The 12,773-nt window shown below is 42.5% G+C and overlaps 1 protein-coding gene across 1 annotated transcript in view; it reads left to right on the forward strand.

Annotated features, from left to right (window-relative positions):
- ANKRD29 (ankyrin repeat domain 29) overlaps nt 1-10,183 on the forward strand; it is a 34,338-nt gene extending 24,155 nt beyond the window's left edge. Inside the window, exons 7-10 of the mRNA XM_072852624.1 lie at nt 1,839-1,937; nt 2,401-2,496; nt 3,566-3,664; nt 5,265-10,183. Coding sequence (XP_072708725.1) covers nt 1,839-1,937; nt 2,401-2,496; nt 3,566-3,664; nt 5,265-5,348 — 378 coding nt within the window. The 3' untranslated portion in view covers nt 5,349-10,183. The remainder of the gene's footprint in view (nt 1-1,838; nt 1,938-2,400; nt 2,497-3,565; nt 3,665-5,264) is intronic.
- Nucleotides 10,184-12,773: the final 2,590 nt, after the last annotated feature.

The following is a 12,773-nucleotide window of genomic DNA, read 5'->3' on the forward strand; positions in this document are numbered from 1 at the left end:
TACCTGAAAATAAGAGTTGTTCTTACAAACTTCACTGTGAGTAAAAGAAAGCTGCTATGTTTCCTGTGCTGTGCTTGTGCATGCATTTCTTGTGTAAATAGAAGCATGGATTTGCACAGCATTGGATCTTCATGCAGATTAAATTATGTAGGCTGCTTTCAGATATTTTCCAAGTTTTATAGGCTTTTTCAGCATCCCTGTTGCTATTTTCTAGAGCCCTCTGGTGGGAGGAGATTAGAAAAAATATGAGGTGCCAGCTTACTGGTAGGGAAAACACTATAAATTGGAGAGGGACAGTTTTTGCCATCGTGCTAACATCACATATGCCGTGTACAAGACAGCCTTTGTTATTTTCGAATCACAAAAAACACTCATTGTATTAACAGGATATATACTAGAATGACGTCAGTCACTAATTTCAATGAGTTAATTTATAGAGAAATGATACAAGAGTGGGCAAAGATCCTGTTCCTCACCATTTGAGAAGACTGAAGATCTCAGGATGTGCATTTGCTCTTTCTCAGAATCAGAAAAAGGGAAGCCCAGAATATTATATCAAAGGAAGAAATAACTTTTCTGTTTCTTCCAGAGGATTAAGTCACTAGCCCATAGAAAGCAAAGAACTGGTTCAACAGTGTTTTTTTGGATTCCACAAGCAAGTCATATGAATCTTCAGCTGGCACTGAGGAGAGAGATTGCTTCTTTGATCAAGGTGGAAATATCTTATTTAAAGTAAAAAGTTGCTTTCTTCAGAATCTTCTCATTAAGGCTCTTTTGGAAGCCCCAGTATATTTTGTCTTCCTTTTTCCTGCCAAGTCTTCAGGCTGCGGAGGGTGGGGAGGGGAACTGGCAAGCACTGAAGGCAGAAGCAGGCACCCTACTACGTGAGGCTTCACTTCTATGTTAAAGTCCATACAGGCAAAGCCTTTTGTTAAAGGCCCAGGAGAAGCAATCTGGCACCACATAACCGCTGGAGTCCTCCTGTAGTCTGGAGAATCCAGCCATTTAGAAGCAAAAGGAGGAAAAGACACAAAATTAAATTCTAATTGCGGCGAGAAATACTTCTAGTGCTTCAACTCACCTTTGCCCTTGGGATGGAAATCCATCACAAAGTTTAGCTTATTCTGAATGTGCATTTTATTTTCTGAGGTTTTCTGCTCAAATAATGATTGCATAGGACAGTTTTCCCAAACCAGATTGTTTCACGCTGGCTTCCTTGATCATCGCCTTGTTTTCTAGCAGAGTGCTTGAAGATAAAATTCTCTTGAAGAGAAATACATCACTGTAAGGCAAGATGTTTTTACCAGATTCCCTGAGGGTGGATAATGTCACAACATTAAAAGCTGGTGATCACCTTACATTGCTCCTTAGCTTCTATAAACAGCTTCCACTCCATATGTACAGAGACGCAGCTGCAGAATCTGCCCCTGCATGCTGAGATCTACCTGTATCTTCCATCATGTCTAGCCACCGAGAGTTCAAAGCACGCAGGATGCCTTTGGCCTTTACGTTTCAAACTTCCCTATGTATTTTAGGCACGACTGGTAAGCCAAAGAGGGCTTTAACTGTTCGCACAGCAATGCACGTTTCAGGGCAGCTATGCAAGAGAAAGCAGCTAAGGGTGGCTCTACTCCACAACTGGAGCAGTTCAGACTTGATATACCAAGCTCCCATGTACTTTTGGAAGCAGCTCTGCATATGTCTATCTGTGATGCAGGATTTAATTGAGAAATTGAAGTACGTTCATTCCAGTAAGTAGACTTGGGCAGTAAAATACCAGGGAGCACAGGATCTCAGAGTGAAACCAGGACACTTTAGCAGTCTTATTTTGTTTGCAGGATGGGACGGCTCCCTTGTGGATTGCATCGCAGATGGGTCACAGTGAAGTGGTGCGAGTCATGCTGCTCCGGGGAGCTGAGCGAGATGCCGCACGGGACGTGAGTAGCAATTCTTCCTGCGCTCTGTCTGCAGCTTCATGCCTCCTAGCTTTTTTTCAGGTTGCAAGTCTGCCTGAATGGAAGCCCGGTGTCCCCAGAGCCCGTCTTGTTTGCCAGGCTGTAAAGTCCCACCATGGGCTCCCTTTTTCCTGTTGTGTCTGGGACAGCTTCCTAGAGGGACCTCCTGGAATAAGGGAATGGAATGTCCATATAAATGAGAGACAAAGATGATATATGGTGTCACAGGTTCATTTTACCCTGAAGTTTTCACCTGCCAGAGGAACAATCCTCCAGATGCCCTAAAACCAGCAGCATATGCTGTGGACATGCCTCCTCAAAGACGATGAGCAGAGGAGACCCTCCTCTCAGAGGTGTGGGGGAGAGCTGGCATTTCCCTCCAGCCGAGGGGAACGTGGGTAAAGTATTGGTAACAACTGAACCAACCTTCCTCTCGCTTTTAAAGGATGGTACAACTGCTTTACTGAAGGCTGCCATTAAAGGGTACAACAATGTGATAGAAGAGTTGCTGAAATTCTCTCCCACGCTTGGTCTGCTGAAGGTTAGTCGTGAAACACACAGATTTTTAGGCAGAAGCTCAAGAAGGCAAAGGGTCTGATGAAAGACCTGATGTTTATGACTATGCCAGTGGAAGATGATAAGGAGCTTGAGCCCAAAAAAGTGAAGAGAAAAATGAAATTATCTTATTTAGCCTTTAATGCCACACACAAATGAATCTTTTCAAACAAAATTGTGAATTTGATTTTTAGAAGGAGGAAGCACATTGTGTCGCAGCAGGCATTCTCCTGCTTTTCTGATTTTATTTCTACGGTATATGGATTACTCTCCATGGTTCAGTTTTTAGCATTATGCCCTGCCCTCTGTTGCATTTAGTCAGCAAAATAGTATTCTAAGAGATCTGTTGTGAGCAGATTCTCTACTTGATTCTGTTTTCCTCTGAATTCAAAAAGTGACTTGAAAAAGAACAGATATTTGGAAGCTGCTTTTTAATAGCTGATCTAATTTTATGTGCCTATAAATCACATACTTTGATAGCCTCTGTGCATGCAACTAATTGGTAATTTTGATGTACTTGAAAAATCTAGGTGGCATTAACTTAGTTGTTAATTACAAGTATGAAATAGCTTCCACACTTATTTGAACTGTCATTTTGCAGCCACAAACAAAAGGCCAGCCATAAAAGAATCACCATTCCGCTGTCTGACATTGAGATCATTAATCATCAGAGAAAGACGATAAAATGCACAAATGGTTTTCATTACTGCTTTTGCTTCTGTTTCACTTGCTAATGACTGATTTTGCCAGGCAGAAGCAAGTGCTGTGTTCATTTCACCTCTAATCTATTGACAAGGGTAATTTTTAAAAGGAAATATTGCTGTGGTACAATGAACTTGACTTTCATTTTTATTAAAGCATTTAAAATCACCTCCTTCATAGCCCACTAGCCTGCCAGCACCCTGTCTAAATCAGACCCTATACCTTTGAGGACCTAATCTCTTCCGTGTTACTTCTTTCTTGTTCTTAGGCTTGTTCTTTGCAAACAGTCGTGTTTCACTGCCTTTTGATTGCTTCCCATGTACGGTACAAACATCTACATTGGTATTTTCCAGAACGGGACCTCTGCTCTCCACGCGGCCGTCCTGAGCGGCAACGCGAGGACAGTGGCGCTGCTTCTCGAGGCAGGAGCGGACCCATGCCTGAGGAACAAGGTAGGTCCTGGCAGGCCGTCCCGGGCGAGGAGCAGGCAGGGAGCACTGGGTGGCAGAGCCGTGTGTGCTGCGGAGCCAGTGGCAGTCCACGTGTCTGTGTCGGTCCGTGGTTGCCTCTTGATCCTCTCCTGAAGCATCACCACTCAGTCTGTTCATTTCTGTATACAAGCATTTATGAGGGTGCTAGGCATCGCCGCTGGTGATGCCTGTACTTGTGAAGTTACATCAATCTGAGAATAACTAAACCATGCACTCATTCACTTGAGCACCACAGATTAAATTGTTAACTATAGCTAGTCATGGGCTTGCTAGGTTGCATTTTAGGGAAACAGTAATCTGTGACTGTTTTGATAAGTCATAAATCATATTTGTGTCTCCTGTGAGAAATATGCAAGGAAGATATTTCAGCAGCAAGAGAAATATATATCTGGGTGCCTTTGGTAAGAAAACTCGGTTAGGATTCAGCACATTGCTAACGCAAAAAATATCTCAAATTACAGGCATCTTTCCCATATCTTACTATAAATCTGTTAGTTTATTGAAATAGTTTCATATTCATTTTATGGCAGCAACTTTTCTGCAGAAAACTTGTCTTGTTTTTTATGCTGTAAAGTGTTTTAACATTACATGTGTGATAATTTCCATTAAAATGTCTTCCTCTGAGTTGTGTTTATGAACTATTTGCCACTAGTATTTGATATCTAGTTGGGTTTGTTAAGCTATGAATGGGTGGTCTGGTGTTTACTTCTGGTTTATGATTGGGTGAATGAAAGTTTGTAATACAAGTAATCCAGCATATACCTTCTAAATGTTTTGGTCATTTAATATAAAATCTGTGCCTGTTTTTTCTGTATCATTCCACTTGATGGCAGCAGAGTTAGTGCCTCTCATACAGTAGTTCGTGTTAATAAGCATTTTGTTTTGATACTATCATCCAAACAATGTGCAAGATTTTTCTGCTACTGACAGTGATTTGCAGCAGGAGGGTGTGCAGTATAAGAAAGTCTGTGGCTGTAACCTCTCCTACTGATTTTTTTTTTTAAATAACTTGCAATTTGGCACAACAGAGTACATTTGCAGGACAGAACTACTGATTTTCAGAAGTAGCTTCATTATAAATAATTTATGTTACCAAAATTGTATTCAATAAACACAGAAGACCAAACTCTGATGTTCTATCATTACCAATCCTACAGAATAGCACTATTTCATAGCAATTAAAGTCTTTCCTTGGATTTTTATGGACTTCGGTACTTAAAGACCTGCCTCTTCTCCCCCCAAAAATAAGCAGCTATGTTCCCTTTTAATTTTGTGGCAGAAGTATAGGGAGCCCAAGGGATACCATTTAGCCTGGACAGTCAGCACAAAATAAGCTGACCACTCAAATCCCATGCTGGGATTATTTTGAAGACTTAAGTGAGACTTGCCCACTGTGTGGAAAGGTGACTTCTTAAGATATCTCCAACAGTGGTGGAGACAACACTGGAATAAGCACGTCATTATCATACCCAGTACCATCTTCTTTAGAGTTTAACGCTTTTAAGCCATGTTTTGGAAATACTCGTTCATCTCTGCTAACCTCAAGGTTTTTTTGTTCCAGGCAAATGAACTGCCAGCAGAACTAACAAAAAATGAACGCATCCTCCGACTCCTCCGTACGAAGGAAAAGCAAAGGAAAAGCTAATGCAGCCCTGTAGCACATGCAGTTTGACAGAGATGCTCCCTGACCACAGTAGCATGACAGTAAACCTAGGTTGCCCGAGAAGGGCTTGTTGGAACAGTTTGCAGAACTGATTAGCCTCTCCAGTACATGCTCCCTGAATGCACAAGGCCCTTGCCACGGGGTTGCCACAGGCTAGGGCCTCCACCTGGCATCACTGAACGCAGAAGGACTGCAATGGGAGCAGCATTTGGCCTGGGAGCTGCATTTGCACTGCAGCCCTGCCCATACTCCAGGATCCCACCAGTCCCAGCACCGACGTTTGCTCCTCCGTGCCTGCAGCGTACGCATCCCCGCACGCACAAGTGCTCCCGCCATTTCAGATACGTGTCCCCATACTGGCATGGCCGCACACCTGTAACAGGTGCCTCGGGGTGCACGTGTAGGTCGGGAGCACTTGGCCCTTGTGCCAAAAGGACACCCAGACCTCACAGCTGTTTGGATGCAGTTGGTCCTGGAGCAGCCCCACGGTGCCACTGCCCTCCCTTTGCTGGTAGAGCTAGCTCTGACCATTCCTCTCTACCTCCAAGTGCCACATGGGGCTAGAGGTGAGATCCCACCTGCAACATCCCAACAGGAAAAGTCCTCCTGCCAGCCCAGGGCTTTGGTAACATTTTGCCTACTACATGAAGCTCCGTAAAAATGATCCAGAGCGTTACAAGTTATGCCAAAAGCTACCGACCAAACAATAAGCAAGAAGATGTCCTCCTCAGTTGTAGCATCTTGATCTGTCAATCTGTCCAGCAACAGAAACACAGAGGAGCAGTTGGTAGCATGTTGCAATGCGTACGCAGTGCTATGAGGATCCATCCACAACTCTACAGTCTGCGTACATCCATTTTTGTGGGTAGGGGAGGACCGGTTACTGAGCAAACCAACCAGGGCATATCATTCACTGGCACAAGTACATCAGAAATTTAGCTGTCAGGCACAACAGCACAGATGCTATAGAAGTAGTATACGTATGTTCTGCACACGCATATATGTGACACTGTGGTTTAGTACCCACAGCTACTATGCAATGCACTTGTTCCCCAGGTCTGTGATGGGAGTTAAGGGAGAAGTGTACAGTGCACAGCTGTTTCAACAGCTGGTGAGATGGTTACACATAGCCACACTCAAACCGGCCCACTAATTAACGCGGCCATGGAAAATGAACCCTCAACAGCAATTTTGACCTTTGTTGTGGTTGAGATGCTTAGACACGCTTCTAGTGCCTGCGTGGGGAAGGCAGTGCAAATTGTAGATGGCTTGTGAAGAGCTATGTTTTAACCGTGTTGCTGTAAGACACCCCATTAAAACCCAGTCATTTTTGCAGTATAAACAGTATATACTACATCCTGTTAGCCACAAAAACATTAGAGATTATTTTACAGTGAGTTGAGGTATAAAGTTAGTTCAGTACATAAATCCAGGTACTTCACCTGCCTTCAAACCTTGGTAAATTACTGAAAAATTGCTTTAAAAGTTAAGACAGAGAAGATTGTAAGGAAACAAAGTATTCCCTACTTAAAAAATGTCTGCCTAGGATTCAGTTGAACTGTTGCGCTTTTACTTCAGTGAGTTAACAAAAAATCTTTTAGTGAGCTAGCACAAATGAATGTAGTTTACTTAGTGCAAATTAGTCATATATATTACCAAATCATAAAGTTATTCTTTTTCTGAGTAAGTTAGGTAAGAAGTCAGGGTTCTGGTGGAGAGAACAGAAGTGGGCGTACCTTCGCTTGCGAGCTGGAATTGCTATTCAATTTCTATTCAGCATTAGAAAGGAAAGCTTTAAGTTTTCCAACAATATAAGAAGACACCAGAAAAATCTATTTGTTTAGGTAATTTATGCTGCTCTATTTTTAAATTAAAATAATGTTGTGCCTAACAGAAACTTGCAGACAGACTGGTACAGAGCCAAAGAATTATGCAAGATGCGTAGAGGATGATTGTATCCAGGGTTAAGTTCTGCAAAAGACTAAAAAATACTGAGCATGCAGAAATCTCAAGAGCCTTATTGGGAACTTAAGTTGCACAGCATTACATGGGACTGGACTCTAACTTCTTTAACAAGCAACACTGGAGAGGATAGGGTTATTCGGAGCCCCCAGTGAGTTGAAGGTGAACATATTGTTTTGGAACACTAGAGGGACTCTAGGCAGCCTGGTCTCAACATTGATCTTTCTCCCTAAAGTTTCTTCAGATCAACAGCTGGGAACAACCACGCTGTTAAGATGAAAAGCCCTTTCACAGTTGTAAAGGAGGAGGATAATCATTAGAAGGTCTTCAGTGGTCGTGCTGGGTGAGCAATAAATAGTCTTAATATCAGACAGGCTGTAATGATCAAGCAGTCTTCCTAAAAGATGTGGAAGCACCCACTGCTGGTGAGGGTCTCCTATTTTTTCCTGATAGCAGAGCATAGGAGAGAGGACAGGGCAAGCCAACAGTGGTCCTGTGACAGCTGAAGTAAGCAAGCTGAGACAACAACATGCAGGTGTCCAGTACCTGCAGGTGGCCTCTCCTTTCTGCCAGGTGTATTTTCTTGTGAGAGTGGTGTCACCCCAAAGGGGCCAGCTACTCAGCAAAGAGCTTCTTCTTGAACTATGCCTGTCCATGGGAAGATGCATGTCTGCTCCCCACCATTTAGAGCAGGACTTTCCAAGTCGTGTGTCCAGCTGCCTCCGTGACTGCCACCACCAGGGCTCTCATGCAACAAGTGAAGAATGCCTGGGATGCTGCGTCCCGTACAGAGCATCTGCTGACCTTCTTCTGAGAGGATGCAGTTACCAGGTCCTCTTTTTTTGAGTGATATTGGGCTATAACTGGCTTTTCTTATTTCTAAACAAAATTTGAAATGTGGGGCTAGCACAGGCTGAAGGGAGAGGCTTGCAGCTCCCTCCTCGCTCTCATTAATGCTGGCTGATACGGCAGACAGGCTGTATGTGTGTGGGGGGCTCCGCGGTGGAGAGCTGGCAGCGAAGTCTTTCTGTGCCCCGTTCAGGCTGAATTTGAATCTAGCTTCAGCAAAGACACTATTCGGCCAACACGGGATTTTTAGGCACGGAAACCTTCCTGTTGGGAGCATCTGTTTCATCTCGGAGCCTTTGGAGAGAGGGCTGGTTTTAGTTTTGGGTTCCCTGTAACCAAAAGGTGCTTATTCTGCCTGTAGATGGGCTCCAAAGTTGCAATACCGTTTCTCACCATGCAATTAACCTTTTCACAAAGAAACCTTAATAATTCTTAGTATTTATGCAGCTGCTGTTACCTTTTAAGTGCTCAGTAAATACTGCTGTGGTTTGTTTGTTGTTCTAAAATGGAAACCTGCTTTCCCTTTGTGGCTGAAGTGATTCACTAATATTGACAGTAGTTCTTCACATAGTTGTCGTGCCTTTTGTGCAAGGCTTTCAAAGTGCTCTGCAGACACTATTACCTTTGTAAGTTCCAAAATGCATTGCTGGGGGAGGCAGGGAAATAGATTATTTCATTCACACACCAGTGAAATGCAGCAGCTGTTCATCAGTTCATGTCAATAGACAAGAGTAAATTTAGACTAGAAATTAAGGGGCAGCAAATCCATTTCATAGATGGCAGGATGAAGGTAGGTACCATATAATGATGTGAAATAGAACTGGAACAGGGTAGCAGGCCAAATTGTTTTTTGGGTTGGGTTTGGGGGTTTCTTTTCCCCAAAAAGTGCCATACACATGTCCATCTTACACCCCAAAAAATTCAGCTCCACTAGCACACTGCTTTTAGGCTTGCCTCTCTGCACGTTCAGATCCAGGGGCCCAGCCTGCTGTCCTCTCCACCTGGGATTTATGGAGGTGCTATAGCCTGGTGACTTCCCATCAGCTGCAAGTGAGTACAAAGGATGTGCAACCAAAAACAGGCTACACAAATGAGTCAAGGAAAAGTATAGGGCATCTTTCTTTTATTTCACTAGTACCGAGCCCTTGTAGGATGGGGATGAGCACAAGGAAAGGCCCACGGGGTATAAAGAGAAGTGGCATCCCATCAGTGACATGGTAGTGGTGTAGCCTCAGAGGTCCCAAATACACAGAGCTTTTCATTTAAGATGATCACTGCAGTGCAGTGTGCAGGGACATCTACTCAGTAATGACACAAAAGGCAATGTTGTACCTCCTGACTTGCACATGCTGTTCTTCCCTTGGAGCAAAACCATCTCACTGTTGATCCACCCACCTTTGTTTAGTTTAGAAGAGCTGAGAGGATTAGAACACCAGATCAAACAGCTGGAAGTCATATTTAATGCACTTCAACAATGATGATTATTTGCCTCAGAGTCAGAGCCTAATTGAAAGAATAATTCACGCTTCTTTATTCAGCCAGTCATGGTGACTATTGGGAAATCCATAAATAAACTGAATCTCGTGTTGACTCAGAAATTTCAGAATTGTTGTACAGAAAATGAGGTAGCACAAACCCTGGCCCATTTGTACTTCACTTAATATGAACACTGAACAGACATAAAATACTGCCTTTGTCTGGAACCCTTGAGTCAGCGGCGTTAAAATGTTAACGTTTGCTACGAGTCCAACCAAAGATCATACACAAGGCTCTTTTTTCCAGCAACGGAATATTGTACTGCACACACGGGACTAAATGGAGTTATGCCTTCTCACAGCGGCTCTGCATTTGGTCCTTGGGAATGTCACAGTAGTTCCATATTTTTCTGAATTCCACAGTTTGTTTTGACCTGCCCTGTTACGCATTTGATAAAACCTATATATATTTATGTAACTCTGTGCAAGACTAATATTCTGCAACAGGAATGTTGCTTTGCTAAAACACATTTTTCCATACCATCATTTCAATAAAAATTAATATACTACTCGGATTATCTTGTCTGCATACTTCAATATTTCTTTCTTCTGTATTCTACTCTTTCTCTTTGTAGAATATCAGAATTAATTTCCTATTTGTCCACTTTGTCCTATTCCACTTGATTGATTAGACTTTTATTATTTTCCAAGTCTTTACAGATGAGACAGCGTTCACAAAACAAATAAAGCCAATGCCCTGTCTTGAGAAACAGGAAAACTTAATTTAGCAGGACATAACAAGGTTTGTTTCAAAGATCCAGATGTCACTGACAGACTCCCCTTGACATTAACATCCATTAGGTCAGATCTGAAGGGAAGATTATAAAAAGCAACTTAGGAACCAAAGGAATAAGACTATACTTTTATTCAGTTAGTCAAACATGTCTTCGTGGTTCTGTTACTATTCCTAAATGTAAAACTGGCCCTTCCACTGATCTGACTTACTTCAGTTAAAAAAAAGTCAACACCCTGCTGATATGCTTATTATGGTATGCAGTGGATTATGCGCGTCATAAAAGGGGAAAAGAGTCTACACTGAAAACCGTATTTTTGATCTTGTGTTTGACATCCCAGGCTTTTTGCCTTATTCCTACGATTTTCCATTGTGATGAGCTACATTTTGAATCATCGTCAAAAACTCCTACAGCCACAACTCAGTAAAACATCTCCATCTATTCAGAGAATATCAAGAGAAAGTGCTGTGTCTTGTTCATGGCCTAAATCACTACAAAGGATGATTTCTGGTAGCAGAAAGCTCCTTAATTTTCCCCATGAAAGCATAACAAAACAGTGTCAAGAGGCTGAAACTAGACAAATTCAAACTTCAAGCTGTAGATTTTCAAGAGTGAGGATAATTATCTATTGAAACAAATTGCCGAGATGATTCCTTCATCATTTGAGTTTAAAAAAAAAACAATTACTTTTCATTCTGAAAGATGCATTTCACCTGAAACATTTTGTGTTTGATGCAGGAATTACTGGATGAAATTATACAATATGCAGGAACTAACATTATGTGATCATAATAGTCTCCTTGATCTTAAAATATGTGAATCAATACATTTTTTGCTTTATCTCCTCAGTGATGTAACGAGATCCTAACTCTCATGAGATCAATAACAAGACCATATGCCTAGCAACTGTGGCTGTAGCTGCACGGCAAAATGAAATCTGAGACACATACCTAAGTTGTGTCTAAATAATCCATTTCGCTCTCACAATGTTGACAAGGCATTTTAACTGGACTAATGCTTTAATGTCCTGCTTTTAATGTCGAGTCAGTTCATTCAGAGCTGGCACAAGGGCTGCGTAGTGCTGCACCTTGCCAAGGAGCAGGGATCAGCAGAGCAATCCGGGATGAGCCGGTGGGGAACACAGCTAAGTCAGGAAGGAACAAGGGACGCAACTTTTTGCTATGGCAAATGTTTCACTGGCTCGGATGCACAGATGGAGCATGACACTAATTTACAACACAGACTTGAAACAGGCTGCAATTTTATATATACCACACAGATGTGTTCTTGTGTGGTATATATGTATACATGCATGCATACATACTTTATATCCAGCATATGGATATAGGCTCCTATAATCCCCTTGGAAAAGTGATACCAGAACCTCGTGGTCTGCTTGTCTGGACTACGTCACATCAAGAGGCAGAAGAACTACTCCATCTTCTGAAGACTCCAAGAACAGTCTCTGCAGGCGCTCCCTTGGCCATGCTACTGTATTGGACCCTACTCACTGGGACAACCGTTATAAAACTGACAAAATGTCTTCAAGTCCAGCCATAAACAGGCTGTTCCTCAGGTGAATTGTGGCTTATAAACCTGTCTCCTGTTCCTCCTGCCAAGTCAGATTTTGGTAGTGCCTTCAGGGACTCCCCTGTAACAGTTCTGCCCATATTTTCCACTTTGACAGCAAATCCTGAGTTACTCACCAAGTAGCAGCATGATGCTCACAGGGACTCAGTAAACCAACATTAATGCAAACCAGGAGCCATACACAGCCGTTAATAGGTCAAACCTTGAATTTGTTAGCATATCAGTGCTTATGCACAGTATCTGGCACGAGTATGCACTGCACCTATTTGCTCACAGCAACAAGTGCGGCGTGTCTCCAGACTCTGCTGCAATAATAAGCTGCGTTTCTATAGTGTTTTCCTTCAGCAGCTCACTGGTTGACACCTGGTTTTGGAGCTCTTGGGCCACATGCTGCCATGCAATTGGCACCACTTTACAGAAGAGGAAATTGCACTGGAGGGGTTGGGACCAGCAAGTTTGTAGCAAAACTGGAACAAACTTTGAATCTTTGGAATTCAAGTCCCAAGCTTTTGCTACTAGGCAATAACTAACTTTGTCTAACTGTAATAAAAATGAACAAGTTTCAATGACCTCAATGATAAATGCAGAAAGGATGTGATCTTAAAGAGTGACTATAGGACTTACTAAGGTTAGACAGGGACACATTAGCACAGGTTGGTAGAGCAGCCATCAAAATACACTAGGGCAGATACAAAGATGAAAAGGTAAAAAGACTTGATTCAGCATCTCCTGACATA

The sequence above is a fragment of the Ciconia boyciana genome, chromosome 2 (genome assembly GCF_034638445.1).
Source record: "Ciconia boyciana chromosome 2, ASM3463844v1, whole genome shotgun sequence".
NCBI lineage: Eukaryota > Metazoa > Chordata > Aves > Ciconiiformes > Ciconiidae > Ciconia > Ciconia boyciana.